Here is a 16194-nt window from a genome sequence, read left to right on the forward strand (position 1 = left end):
TCTTCGTATACTCTCTTTGTTCATCTAATATGGTGTACTTGCATTCTCAGACTTTTTTACATCTATTCTTATCTACAGATGTCTACACTTTTGTTGTCAAGTACTCGTCATTTTATATGATAAATCATTTGTTCTGCAAAGTACAGGTGCTTTAAACTGCGAAAAATAAAAAGCAAGATTACACTCATTGATTGAGCAACATCATCCTAGTATAGGTTGCCATCTGGTGGCAGTATCAGCAATTGCAAGCTTTGGCCTGAGTTAGGTTCGACCTTTCATTTATGGGCCTGTTCAGTGCACACAAGCTCTATGGAAAGATGGAGATATTCGTAGCCTTTGTAGTCTATTGGTCTAGGCACCAGGGTTGGTCTGATTTTATCCAACCCAGAAAAACCCTTGAAAAAAACCACATCTTAAGGCTGCACTTACTCGCAAACAGTATACTTTTTAATGATATTGCATTGTCGTACTCTATCTCAAAAGAAATACATAGATAAATTTGTGTATTCAATGCTATTTAGATTATAGGGGGTTAGAAAAAACCCATTAAAAATTACACCTTAAAACTTCACTTACTTGCAAACAGTATGCTTTCTAATGTTATTGCATTGTCATACTCTATCTGTGACCCCCACAAGGGTGGGGCTTGCAGTGCTCCAGCCCGGGACAAATCTTATTATTTTTGATTTTTTTTACACTATAAATTCATTACAGAGGGGTCCCACAGAAGATCTCTGCCAAGGAGTCCTGGCTCCTGGATGTGGGGGGAGGGGGTCATGACTCTATCTTAAGAAAAACATAAATAAATCTATGAATTTTCAATGCTATTTAAATTATATTTCTTCCCATTATATTTTAAATGTCCTTTTTTACAAGTAAATAGAAAACATTCTTGAAAATGTTTATTTTAACTCACAATTACTAATCCTTTTCAATAACACCTTTTCATTTGAGTGATCTTTCACTAATTTCTTTGCTTTTTCACATCTAAGTTTGTTTTTCAGTTTTGACCATACTAGTCCAAAAGTAGAAACAATATGCTCAATTGATGCAAATAAATTGTCCTATTGACCTTTGTTTTTTGATGTTCCAGCATCCACAATAGTATTTGAACTTCCGCATGTAGAAACATCTTCACAGGGTTGCTTTCTTTTCAATGAAGTATATGTCTCTTCACTGCATGAAGATTCACTATCATCAGTGTTTGATGACCACGAAAACAAAAAATGAGCTTCCAATTTCTTGCATTTATTCAATGATCATGGATTCTTTCCACTTTTGCACTCTAACTATAGTATTGCAAAACTTACAAATTACTTGCCATTTGTTATCAGTTTTATTCACCATAGTCCATTCAAGGGACTATTTTCTTCCAGAACCTTCATTCCTTGGCATCGCGGACTAAACCGTAAACCACCAAAATTTACACTTCTCTCAAAGTAAAGTTTTAGAACGTGGGCAGTTCATACATACAACTTGTCTAGCTAAGCAGCAAAAAGAAATGGTGAAATGCTGTATCCAGGAGGGAAAACATCCATTATCCAGTCCAGTCGAACTGGACTTGGATTTGAGGTATTGGTGAAACTCGTCAAAATAGTTTGAATTGGGAAAGGAAGATAATGCTGAAGAAAAATAGAAAGAATTTTCATTGGTGCAATTTTTATATATACGTCATTGTAAACTCTATCCAATAAGAGATCAGATGGCTTGCAGCTGGTGCTTTTCAACTTAACAGGTATAATAAATTTTTTCTAGAATGTTTCCCTTTCTCTCCTCAAAAGAAAGTGCTGCAAACAAATATGAAAAACTAAAATGATCTAAATACAACTTGTTTAGTATTCTGGTAATTTAAGGTATCTAGAAAAAAATTAACACTCAACCTACGCTATTTTTTCAGAGAATAACATTGATGTGTTTTAGAATTTAGTTGCTTACAAATAATTTGTTAGGGTTTATCTTTTTTTAACCATAGTTCTAATAAACTGTTATACTCCTTGTCATCGTTTGAGAACAGTGTTTCTCCACTAGAGGTGTTTGAACTCTGGTTACACTTTAAGCACACATGAAACCAGCTAAAATTTTTATCAATATTGATTTAATGTTCTGTGCTAATTATTATTTTTTTAATACAAAAAAATATTATTAATATACATATACTGTATATACATGATAATTGTCATAAATTACCCTGTCTATTATATTTATTTACAGAATATATAACTTCCTTTCCTTATGCTTCAATATCAAAAACCCTGAAAGAACCCAGTGGGTTGTGCTTTTTCTGAAAAAAACCCAGGTTTTTGTCAACCCTGCTAGGTGCTCACTTGGGAAGTGAGAGGACGTGGGTTCGACTCTCTGCAAGGGCAGTTGAATTTACTCTTTCCTGAATTCATCTTCGCTTCAACCAGTTGTTCCTTCATAAGTCTATATTTTATATTAGAAAGGTCTTGACCTGGTTCAGGTTTCTTTTTGACTAGTAAAATGGGACAGGCCCATTCAGCAATGTTTTTTCAATGAGGCCTGCATCTTTGACGTACTTAAGTTTGTCTTTCACTTGTTGTTGTAGGGCTTGAGAAAGGGGAAAAGGGATTGATCATGAAGTAGGTTTAACTGAGGCCTAATACGGTCAGTACAACTCAGTGTGAATGGAGATTTTGAAACACTTGAAAAGTTTCCATAAGAGTGGGAATCAAAGTTTGTTTTTGATCCTTTGAGAGATGTTCAAGATTAAAGTCAGTGGGAATCAAATCCTCTTTTGATTGGTCTCAGGAGAAGCTTGAATGAGATGTACCTCCCGAGACTCTACATGTGGTGAGTATGTGTTCGAATTCACAATGCGGAGAAACTTGCCCCATAATTTGCGACTTATTCAAATGTATCGGTGTGGATCATAAATTTCTGATCATTATTCGAAATTATCCATCCTCATAGGAAGTGAATAGGAGGGGGAATCTCCACCAGAGGGTTTTTCAAACGGGGTTTGAAAAAAACATTGTGACAAAAATTATCATTCGAGTCAATTTTTACACTGGGCATTGCCTTTTCATTTGGTTCAATTACAATTTTTTTTACAAGTTCAACATTCTTACTTTCTGGGAAAGTATTAGTTGCATTATCAGAGTCAAAGGATACATGCGATTCCCCAAAAGAAACAAAGTTGTCTTTGCCATACAACAGTAAGTTGTATAATTTTATGAAGGCGTAACAAAGAATGCTATCAAAATTAGAGTTGCTAATGTTGGCAATATAGAAAGTATATTTGAAGTTTTTCCTTCATGAAGTGAAGCTGTTTATAGTGAAGGAAGAAAAGAGTACTTCAGAGTTAACGGTTTTGATTTTAATGAGGTGAGAGAGATATTCCTATATGTGACATGCTGTTTGGTTCAACAATTTCAATAATCTTTCATGCAAAATTTTCTGAAATTGGAGTCCAAAAGCATGGAAAGGGGATAGTTACTGGACTTGGCAGTGAAAAGATATTGTTAAAGCAATTGTTTATATATAGAGTGTCAGAATTGTCATTTTGTGAAGGAATTTTGCACAATTCATTTTTATGTGCATTTTTGGCACAAATAAGTATGATATAATCTCATCATTGACTTGTGAAATCGTAGACCCAACTGGTGTGGGATTGTCAATGGAAGGTGAGAGATCACCAGCAACAACTTCCTTCCTTTTTAGTTAAAATGATTAGGGCGAGTGAAATGAGGGAGGACATTGTGTTTGAGAAAGGAGATTGGTGTTTTACTGGCCATTGGGTGTGTATGGTTGAGGATTTTGTGATGGAGCAAATTTTCTACAATTTGCCAAAATATGCCCTGGGTATGAGCAAAGTTAACAGATTTTTGTGTTTGAGTTGCGAGGTCTGCATTGTGCTCGCTGTGGCCTAACTTGTGTGTATTGGAGGGGGGGGGAATTGAGTGTGTTGTGTGTGTGGAATCGATGGCATCAAAGTGTTGTTGAAATGAATTTCAACAGGTTGTTTTGGTTCAGTGTGGGGTAGTTGGGGACACGTTCTGGCAGAATGTGTTAACATTGCACAACTGGCACACAATATCTGGTTTTCTGTACGCCATTGACAAGCTGGAGACCTCATCTCTAAGGACGTTAAGTTCAGACGTGAATGTGGATTGTGTTGGGAGAAATGGGTAGGTGGTGTTAGACAAATCCATGAGCTGAATGGACTTTTGTGTATCCTGTAATCATTGTGCATACTTCACTGCCTCATCGCATAAGTTATTGTCATGATTCATGATCTTTGTCCTTAGATTGATGGGCAATGCAGACATGAACTGCAAGAATTTGATCTGCCTTAGGGCCCGTGGTTCATTAACGTTTATGTTTTGGCCACTGCCAAATCTGATATACCAAATTTTTAATAGATTCCTCTGGTAGGAGTTTGATTAATTGAAACATTACCTGATGTACAAGATTCATCGAAAGACTGGTTATTTGTGGAGATGAAGATTACAAGGAAGAAAATTCATCACTGCCCCCCACGGGGACAATTTTCTTCCTTGTAATCTTCATCTCCACAAATAACCAGTCTTTCGATGAATCTTGTATTGACAAGTGGAGAGGACGTTTCTATATTACCTGATGTGTTTGAGTGGTGGCACTGACAGAAAAAGTCGTGAAAAATTTCTCGTACCTGGTCAAGCTTAGTTATTTGTGAGCAATTGGGCGAGTTAAGGAAATATTGAAATGTCTTTCCCTTCAATTTTGATTTTTGATTTCATTAAGGATATTATTTGATCGTCTGAAATATTCTGAAGATTCTGGTATTTTCAATTGATCAAAGAAAAATCTTAGGGACATGGGATTTCTATGGTAAAAAAAATATTCCGAACAATTGATAAATGCAAAATGGCACTTAGCCTGTGCTAAAGACGCTTCCCTGATGAAGAATTTGATGTTTAGCATTAAGACTTTAGACGCCGTTCAAGTATTATGTCATCATCGATGGAGGGGGAGGGGTTTCCGATTTGCTGACTTTTGATCACAAGGGGGAGGGGGTTTGGATAATGCTTACGTCATCAACCATCCTTTATGGAAAAACGAGAAAAACCTTTCAATAGTCTGTGGACACTCTTAAAGTAACATTCCACCCCCCCCCCCATTGATAAGTGCCCTACAGAGCCATTTTAGTGATCTCTAAATTTTTCATGCGTTCAAGTGATCTGGAAATGTGTCCATGCTGCTTAAGTGCTCTGGAACTGTGCCACTCATCACTCAAGTGATCCATAATTATATGCTGCGGATCACTTAATGTGCCACAGCTAACTTGAGTGATGTAGAACTGCATTGGGGCCACTTAAGTGCTCTAAAACTACGTCGCATGTCACTCAAGGGGTCTCTAAATAATTCACGGATCACTTAAGTGTTCTGGAACTGTGTCCCAGGTCATTTAAGTGATCTGAAAATGTGCCACGGGCTGCTTAAATGCTATGGCAATGTACCACAGGCCACTTAAATGCTCTGGCAATGTACCACGAGACACTTAAGCGATCTGTAAATGTTAATTTAATTAAAATCTTAGTTCATTTTTACAAAATTGGGTTTGAGAAGGGCAGGCTGCATCAGATAACACCCAGGGCCATATTTGGTCTGCGGGCCAAGGGTCTTTATGTGATTTATCATTATATGGGTTAGAGGGTGAGTCGCAATGAATTCATTAAAGATAAATTTTGATTTCATAGCCTTCAAATGACATTAATATTAACAGAAATTGATTATAACAACACATATGAAAGTGTTTTCTTCCGAAATTTTAATTGAAAAAAAAATTTTGCATTAAAAAAAAATACATTTTTGGTTGTCTGGGGGGGGGGTGCGAGCCCCGCTATGGCCCCCCGTTATGTTTCCGATCCCACCAATATGCGTTAGGATACAGAGGGGTAGAGCTGATGACGAAATTTTGCTGACGAGGGCAGGGAGTGGGTCAGAGTTTTGCGGACTTTTACTGACAAAGGGCGAGGGAGGGGGTCAAAAATGGCTAAAAATTTGCTTACGTAATACTGAACGGCCCCTTGAGTAATCCTCATTTTCTCCTCACAGATGCATTTTCAATGTTTTAAACTTATTTATTAACAATATAAATCTGATGACATCACGCATAAGGTACAAAGCTACATTAATTTTTTGCTTTGTGACAGAACAATTTTAGTACTTCATGGTTAGCACAATACATGTTAGGACATTCAATGACATCATACCAAGGTCAAACTTTTATTACACTTGGGCAACAATAAAATTGTGTCCAATCACTTATTTTATAAAGTGAATGTTATTTATTGAAACAAAACTTAATATCCTATACCTGTGTGTTGTGTAATGAAAGTACTGCAAATTAATAGCGTTATCCCAATATTGATGAAAATGGACATAGGATGCAGATATACAATTCTGAATGATCTTGACCTACTGAACATGATTATCCCCATGGAAAAAGTTTTTTCTTTTGTTTTTGAGATATACCCTGTTAATATTTTAAAAGTGCTGTATGAGCATTATTGTATGGTAAAAACTACTATGTAGTGCCTCTATATATATATATTGGTGAAAGGGTCTATATATTTGTGTTGTTTTTTCTGATATTTATTTTGTTTCTTTTATATTTGTTGTTTCACTGTATTGTATTATGTTTCAATGTGACAAGCTGGAGACTTGATCGCTTAAGTGTTTTTTTTTAAGATTGTATTTTTATGTGTATATTCAATATGTATCTGATTTATATGAATTCCTTGTTCCTATTAATAGGGAATCGGCAGATAAGTGTGAGAGAGTGTGTACTGAGAGAAAGAGAATCTGTAAATTTAAATCAGAAGATATTATTGAAAGAGCTAAGATTTTTTTTAAAGAAATAAGAAATAATCAAAGGAATTTATAGATTGATTTATTAGTATATAAATGTGTGCCTGTAACTTTTAATTACAGTGGATCCAGCTTATAATGCTTTTTAAAAACTGTCATAAGAAATGTTGTATACAGGAAAACACTTAAAACGGGAAATCTTAATAAGAAGCATTAAAGTTGGGACCATGGAAATCAGTTGTACTAAGTGGAAAAATGCTCTAAATGGGAATGTTATAAGCAGGATCAACTGTGTATTTGGTTTAGATTTTTTATATGTGTTATATTCCATATGTTAAATTCTCATTAATGGGCTTTGCAAGCTTTTCCTACTAGTAGATAATGAAAGTAAATGAACTTTGAGATACAAATACAAATACAAATACAACGCCACAACAGGCAAATTGCCCAACGAGGTGGCTGACTTAAGAACATCATGGATCCCCGAGCCCCTACCTACTACTGCTACACCACACATGCACCCCCCCCCCCCCGCGGAACCCCCCAACGAATCGGTACATGCGGGAATGTGCGTGTACGTGTAGTGCAACCTGACGTAAAGTTTGTTTCTGTGTAATGCTTGTTATGTGTAGTGCTGTCATCTGCCCCCAGTTTTACTAACTATGAGTGAAGTGTTATGGTTGAATGATTTACTGTTGTAGGACTGTTGCTCTCTGTGGCGAGACTTTTTAACGGGGAGATCGGCTCGCATTTGCGCCTTGAAGTTGGGAACCACAGAAAACCAACTTCAGCCGACCACCACTGTGGGGTTCGAACCCGGATCCTCGCATCACGAGTCCGGCACTATAACCACTCGACCACCACAGCGGCAAATAGGAGACAGAACAGGTTTTTATAAAGGAATTATTTGATTCACAGGTACTTCCTCCTACCCAGAACATGGCCCACCGCTGTGTCTCAAGAAAGAGATATAAGCAGGTGATAAAAGACCTGGGCATGCTGGAAAAAAATTCATAGAGATTACAGTAAATTATGGGGGGGGGGGGAAGGGAGGGTATATATGTTTTTAATATAATGTTTTTCGAGAGGGGCCTAGTTTCACTCAGAAGGGATTCAGATTTTTTGAATTAGAGTACAGCAGCATCTCTGTACGTCATACCTCCCTATTAGCGGACAAAATTTTTGGTCCCATGGGTGTTCGTTTTCGAGAGTTTCTACTTTAATACAATATAACTCATCTCTATGTAAAATGTCTTGGTTTCAGTGATACAAAAATTTAAAAATATGTATATATACTTTATATGAAACAATTATCAACCTGTACAAACCACAATAATAAGGCTGTTGCTGAAATAACATCATTGAGTAACCCTTATAGATTTGCTGGAATGACAGTCATGTCCTTTGAGGTCAATAGTTTATTGACCTCAAAGAGTCCTTATATGTTTGTTTATTGTATAGATGTTTGTATATGTACATATCTTTGTATTTGTTTAAATTAAAAAACCTATTTCAATTTAAACGACTAATAAACTTTTGTTGTTGATATATGACTGATTTATAATTTATTAGTATTTAATCTATTATGACACATGAAAATATATGCATTTAAAAAAGAATTGGTAAAATGATTCGACTACCTGATTATTATCTAATGTTCACCTGAAATAATATTTTTATTTGTTTTGTTAACATTAATCACTGAACAGGAGATGCTGAAAGTAAATTTTTTTTCCAGCACAGCTTCATGCACAGCATAATAGTGACCAAGGAAGTTCTACTGATGAAAGAACGTCTTAGTTCTGACCATCTTGCTCAAAATTCAAATTGTTGTTGAAAACCTACCCAGAGAGAGGGAAAAATTATTACCCAGCTGTTTCTTATCGAAGCACTATATTTCATTATTGTAATGTTTATGTAACACAGCAGGTGGTGGTGAATTTTAGGTTTAGTGTGCCTGCATAAAAAAAGAAACAAAAAATTATGTTTGAAGTTTAGACAAGTCCTTCAAAAAAAAGGGTCAAGGTGGTGGCAATAAACCCAAATACAATTTCAGTAGCAAACAATGTCTAGTAGTGTACTACACCTACAGTAGCAAACAGTTAGATTGTGCTGCCATACTCAAATAATGAGAGGAAGCCTTCTTTATGGGGGACATACAATACCCGAAAGTTATTTCTGGTAACACCCAAAAGGAGGTTGTTGAAAGAGCAAACTAATACTAATTTGTGGGAGTAGATGGGGGTGGTGCAGATAGTGAAATAAAATCTGATAACACACCTTAACAAGTATTTGGGAAAAGAAAACAAAACAAAACCGGTTTCACAGATACTCGTTGGAGAAAAGAGTTTTAAAAAAGATTGACAGAAACAGCAAAACTAAAAAATATATCACTATAGAAGGAGTTGTCTTAGAAGATATCATTGTACTGAGAGGAGTTTAACATTAGGGTAAAGGCAATTTCATAATAGATGCAGAAATTATTGTTGTTGGTTAAGTTAATGTTGTTTCAGGTATCGTTGTAGTGAGGTTTCACTGCATTTGACAAACTACTTGGCAAAGGTTTTTTGAACATTTGGTAAAAATCATCAGTTCGATTAATATTTGAAGAAGGCTTGTCATAAAGCAGACTCTAGCTTCTGCAATCTTGTTGATTGTTTTTCAAGCTACGTTAAAAAATATGTAATAGTTATATGTTACATAATATGTAACAGTGGTAACATTGGTCCTTCTTTTAAACTGAGCACAACTCCAGTCTACCATCATTGAACAATTTACTACCATTATATCCACTTTCAGGTGTGTGTGTTGTGCCGAAAGTGTGCATATGTTCTATACCTGATACCCATTATATCAAACAGTCTTTGTGCTTAGGATTATAAGATTCAATAACTGAGAAAGGAGGATGCTTGTGTGCTCAAACCTGGTGACATTACTTTTCCTGATTTGCACAATAGATGATGCTCCTATATTAACGAAAAACCGGTTTTCTCCTGTTAAGAAAAACTTGGGTTCTTGTATTTTGAGCATTTCGACCATGACTGGTCAGAGCATGTAAAAATGTAGGGAGGAAGGAAAAAAAAGATGAAAAAAAGAAATTCACCCAGGTAAAAAACTGGAAACCTTAAAAAGGAGGACAAAATTTCCTAAAATGTTGGAGGATGCTTAAAATTACATTATAAATGAGGATGTCTGGTAATCATGCGTATCTAGTATTTTGCATAAAGTGTATTAGTATTGTGTTAGTGCTGCTATCTTTTTTTAATTGTGAGTAAAGTGTGATGCTTGAATATATATACAATTGTAGGCAGGGCTGCCACTAGGTGAGGGGGGTCTGGTGTCCTGTACACTGGATCAAGAAAGCCACCAAGTTTGCTTTTTGTTTGTTCAAAATTACAAGGAGTTTGGGTGCCAAAAAATGGGTACCTACTTGCTCATTTTTGGTGGCGGTGTCAATTATTTATTTTGGTTGTAGTTTTCATGGTTGTAGGATCTGTTGCAAGACTTTTCAACAGGGAGATTGACTCCTATTTTTTCTTGATGCTGGAAAATGACGACAAACCCATGTCTTCATGATGTGCATCCCTAACGATGCCCCACACAGTGGCTGCCATCAGTGCTGAAAATATTCTCCCTCAAAGTCCTGGAAAAACTCCATAACTTTTTACTCTGAGAACTCAACTTAAGGTAGCGCTAGAATATAAGGGCGCAACTACCAACTTTGAGGAAATGTCAATTTTAAGGAGAGAAAAATGATTTTTACTTTAAAATATTATGCAAAAAAACATTGTTATAGAGATTTTGAGTTTTACATTGACGAAAAATGGTGGCAAAACTCAGTCTGTTCTTCCTGACAAAAATCTGTTTAGGTGTAATGAAAATGCATTGACTGTAAAGACATCCGAATTAATATTTCTCTGAAGTGCTTGGTTGTCCTTTATACAATAATACAAATACAAATACAACGCCACAACAGGCAAATTTCCCAACGAGGTGGCTGACTTAAGAACATCATGGATCCCCGAGCCCCTACCTACTACTGCTACACCACACATGCACACCCCCCCCCCCGCGGAATCCCCCAACGAATAGGTACATGCGGGAATGTGCGTGTACGTGTAGTGCAACCTGACGTAAAGTTTGTTTCTGTGTAATGCTTGTTATGTGTAGTGCTGTCATCTGCCCCCAGTTTTACTAACTATGAGTGAAGTGTTATGGTTGAATGATTTACCGTTGTAGGACTGTTGCTCTCTGTGGCGAGACTTTTTAACGGGGAGATCGGCTCGCATTTGCGCCTTGAAGTTGGGAACCACAGAAAACCAACTTCAGCCGACCACCACTGTGGGGTTCGAACCCGGATCCTCGCATCACGAGTCCGGCACTATAACCACTCGACCACCACAGCGGCGTAGAAAAACAACAAAAGGATCCTCTGAGAGCAATAAAGTGGCCACTGGGATTTTTTTCCCAAAAAAAAAGAAAGACCAGATTTCTTTATAAGTGCATAGTACATCTCTGAAGAAAATGTTTACAGATTAGTATTTTCGATGACCACTAATGACTCGATGATTCCACTAAGAAGTAGTAGGATTAAGATTTCATTTTTTCACCTGTGATGTGTAAAGTATTAGGTGCAGTGTTATATATATATATATATATATTTGTTATTTAAAATACCGAAAGAATTAAACAGAAACTTCAAGAAAAGCAATCGAGTCGATTAGAATTAAAATCTTTACATTTATTTCATGAATAGAGGACACGTGCATTGTGAAAAAAAAAGAATTACTTGACTCCTTGGTTACATAATCACAATATATATATATATAAAAGAACAAAAGATTACAACTATATCCGTCTTTTCGATGTGCCTTTCACTACTTCATTACAATTCACACACGCCACAAGCAGACAATCTAAGTCCTACTCAAATATTAATTTTTTACATCTTTACACCTCGACATACTTGTCAAGAATCGCCCCGAGAGAAGCGAAACTCTCAAGATAGTGCTCCTGGAGTGGGACTTTGAGCCAATCAGCGTGTTGGGTGAGATCTACGTACGGAAAGTTTCCAGGAACTCGGACCACCCGACCCTTTCAAAGTGAAAGTGGACCTCGTCCATCTCAGGAATGTCCGAGGGGGCCATGTGGGCAAACTTCCGTTCTCACGATACACAAGATACTTCCCCTTCACCAGCCGAAAAAAAGAAAAACACCTACACTTTCATGTTCAATATATCCATCTAGAACTAAACTGAAGGGCCAAAAAAACTGGTACAGGCATGCGTATGCAAATAAAGAGATATGGAACCAATCAGAGTACGGCGCTGCGATCGGCAACGCCTATATAACACAACAAGTGTCTGGCATAGTTGTTAGATCGGTTACTGCTACTACAATGGCAGGTTATCAAGATTTAAGTGAGTTTGAACATGGTGTTATAGTCGGCGAACGAGAGATGGGACATAGCATCTCCGAGGTAGCGATAAAATTTGGATTTTCACGTACGACCATTTCACAAGTGTACCGTGAATATCGGGAATCCGGTAAAAAATTAAATCTACGACATCGCTGCGGCCGGAAAAAGATCATGCAAGAACGGGACCAACGACGACTGACGAGAATCATTAAACGTGACAGACGTGCAACCCTTCCGCAAATTGCTGCAGATTTCAATGCTGGGCCATCAACAAGTGTCAGCGTGCGAACCATTCAACGAGACATCATCGATATGGGCTTTCGGAGCCGAAGGCCCACTCGTGTACCCTTGATGACTTCACTACACATAGCTTTACGCCTCGCCTGGGCCCGACAACACAGACATTGGACTGTTGAGGACTGGAAACATGTTGCCTGGTCTGACGAGTCTCGGTTCCAATTGCTTCGAGCTGATGGACGTGTACGGGTATGGAGACAACCTAATGAATCCATGGACCCTACATGTCAACAGGAGACTGTTCAAGCTGGTGGAGGCTCTGTGATGGTATGGGGCGTGTGCAGTTGGCGTGATATGGGACCCCTGATACGTCTAGATACGACTCTGACAGGTACGTAAGCATCCTGTCTGATCACCTGCACCCATTCATGTCCATTGTGCATTCCGACGGACTTGGACAATTTCAGCAGGACAATGCGACACCCCACACGTCCAGAATTGCTACAAAGTGGCTCCAGGAACACTCTTCTGACTTAAGACACTTCCGCTGGCCACCTAAATCCCCAGACATGAACATTATTGGACATATCTGGGATGCCTTGCAACGTGCTGTTCAGAAAAGATCTCCACTCCCTCTTACTCCTATGGATTTATGGACAGCCCTGCAGGATTCATGGTGTCAATTACCACCTCCAGCACTACTTCAGACATTAGTCGAGTCCATGCCACATTGTGTTGCGGCACTTCTGCGGGCTCACGGGGGCCCTACACAATATTAGGCAGGTGTACCAGTTTTTTTGGCTCTTCAGTTTATAATATAATTTACATAAAGTATGTTATGACTTTGATCATAACAGCAGTGAAACCTTTTGTCAAAGATACTCAACATAATAAATCCCCTCAATAACGATATTTTTAAAAATCTTGTTTGGAATCAAGATTTATAGTCTAATTTTCAACTTCTCTTGGCACAACAATATCTTATACTATGATAAACCCCTCTGTAACGATGGTTTTTAAGGAGATTTTGAAACTACCACAACAATTTTTTTTATCATATTTTGCTCAGGGGAATGAAAAGTTCTGCATTTCGTTCTGCTGAGCAACCGAGATTGAAGATTTAGTACTCAATCGAAGTGGGAGGCTCGGTCAGCGTGATACTCTTATCTTCTGAAAACGACACCCATGACATGTTGAGATGCATTAGGAATTTTTGCCTTATTTATTGAAGGTTTTTTGAGTATTAGGCAAAGTCATCTACTCTTCCGCGTATTTCTATGGGCAGAGTATTTTAGTTCGTAAGATTTTTCTGATTTATCAATATTCAGTAGCTGTATTTAGGCTATGACAACCCTATTTTTATGGGCCTTCTCCATTATTTTTATTGATTTTTTATCATTTTTTCTACCTATTTTTGTTGGGCAATTTGCCTGTTGTAGGCTTCTGATTTTGTATTTGTATCATAGCTGCCAAGTCTCCCGAATTTTAGCTTCATCGCTCAACCTCCCAAAAAGTTCTTAAATCTCCGGAATTTTTACGAAAATCACAAAAATTCCTAATTGTCCCTAAAAATTTCCCACTTCATTAAAAAAAAATCCCCGCTTATGAAAACAATCCCTGAGGAATTTCTTGTGGGGCATGAAGCAGGGCCGTCTCTGCATGAAGCCTCTTTTTTTTCCCTTTCGAAATGATGTCACACGTCGTAAATGGGGAAATACCCTTTTTAAGGAAGTTTTACAAACCCTCTGATGGTAACAAGAAAGTTGTTTGTCTTATCGTGCCGGGGAATGGCGTAGCAGCCAATAGTCCTGGATAATAATTGAAGATTATAGTGACGCTCATATGGTCAAAAATTCTTTTGTTGAAGTTACGTACGTGCGATATAACAAAGCATGAATACTGATAAGCAAAAATATATTTAATCAATTTTAAAGATACTTATTCTGATGAATTTCCTTTCATCAAATGTTCCAGAAGAGGGTCGACTTTCCCTTTTTGTACAAGTTGTGTTACGGACATAAACATCGGTCATGGTGGAAAGAGTGACATCATCACTCATGTGAAATGAAAAAAAAAAACAAGCAAGTGTCACAAAAAGTCAGTGTTCTTCAAAAATTGACGGTGTTTTCCTTCATCTTCCAATGATTTTGGGATCATTCGCGCAGAATGTTTGTTCACAGCGTTTCTGATTGAACACAATATTTATTTTTACATCATTGAAGTTTTGACCTCCAATTTCACTTGTTTTTTGCGTAGGAATTTTATTCCCAAGGGTTTAACTTCCATGTGTGTAAAATCCCTATTTTAATTTAACTTCAGTTTTTGAGTAGGGATTTTATTCCCTACACTTTAACTTTTATGTTTGGAAAATCCCTATTTTATTTGGAAAAATCCCTATTGTATTTATTAGGGAGTGGTTTTAGGATAAAATACGGGTTTGCGCGAAAATCTCCCGAATTTTCATTTTCAAAAGTTGGCAGCTATGTTGTATAATAGCAGCATAAATTTGGTAGTATGTAGTCTGAGGATGCTCAGAATATCAAAAAACTCATTGTCCAAAAGACAATAAAAAATGGGTTTATTAAAAAAAAACAGAAGACAAGCAAAAATGTAGTACTAGCATACTAACTGTATTATATACTTGATTAAGATATAGGTGCCATACGCTTCAAAAAATGAAGAATGTAAAAAGGGTGCGAAGATATATGAAGGGTGATTGAGAAGAGTTGGGGATGGGATTGATGGTGAATGATGCTGAGACACTGATAGCTTTCAACTGCCTTTCCAATGATTTTACGTAAGGAATTAGGGGACATTGCAATATAGGTCCACCATTATGAAGAAAATGGTCAAGCTGGCCCATCTTCCTCTGCAACCCCCCCCCCCTCCTTAAAAGTTAAAATGGTCTTCGTCCATTCAAGGGAGTCTTAATATTTTATTACACCAGTTATATGCATTGTAAGGCTGGGGGCTGCCTAGTCCCTTTCACACTGAAATTACTGTACAATACATATATTACGTAGTATTCCTAGAAAAAGAATAAGTTGATTCTTGGAGGAAAAAAACATGAAAAAGGGTCTCAAGAAGGAAATGTAAAATTTTCTGTGCCTCGACTTTAATTCCTCTACAACAATATTTTGTTTCTTGTCCCGCAGAATATCATTATACCAATGTTTCACTCTATTTACAGTTTATTAACCATGAGAATTTAGAATTACTGTACTTAAGCAGTTTATTCCAGCATGTTTTAAGTGTATTGCTAAATCCATATTGATGCACATCTTTTTCTTTATTTTAGGCCACGAACTTTGTGTGCGGGGACTTGCAATCTTGTCTACCACAGAATTTTTGTCCTGTTCTAATGATCATACAATTAGACTTTGGCAGATCAGTGGTGTTTGCATGGGTGTGTTTAGTGGCCATGAACATTATATTTATAGCATTTCTCTATTGAATGGTGAAGGTGATTTTGTAACAAGTAGTGAAGATAGTACCATCAAAATATGGAAGCAGGGTGTTTGTTTTCAAACTATAAAACTACCTGCAGAATCTTTATGGGCTGTTGCATGCATGGAAGATGAAGATATTGTTGTTGCAGGAAGGTAGGTAAATATTTGTTCTTAGCTCCTTAGTGAAATAATGATATCCAAGGACGATGCCACACTTCACCATCCACACAAAGGATCCCAGCAGCTGGCTGATGCAAAGATACATTTTGGAGAAAG

General features: G+C 37.2%; 1 protein-coding gene across 4 annotated transcripts in view; it reads left to right on the top strand.

The window, feature by feature from the left end:
- Positions 1–16194, top strand: part of LOC149080331 (phospholipase A-2-activating protein-like) — a 312878-nt gene that overhangs the window by 128036 nt on the left and 168648 nt on the right. For all 4 annotated transcript variants that reach the window (XM_089239466.1, XM_089239467.1, XM_089239468.1 and 1 more), the window contains exon 4: positions 15768–16071. In XM_089239466.1, coding sequence (XP_089095592.1) covers positions 15768–16071 — 304 coding nt within the window. The remainder of the gene's footprint in view (positions 1–15767; positions 16072–16194) is intronic.

Source organism: Pholcus phalangioides, unplaced genomic scaffold, assembly GCF_987345545.1.
Source record: "Pholcus phalangioides strain wild (caught in Gottingen) unplaced genomic scaffold, Ppha-v1.0 ptg000011l_1, whole genome shotgun sequence".
NCBI lineage: Eukaryota > Metazoa > Arthropoda > Arachnida > Araneae > Pholcidae > Pholcus > Pholcus phalangioides.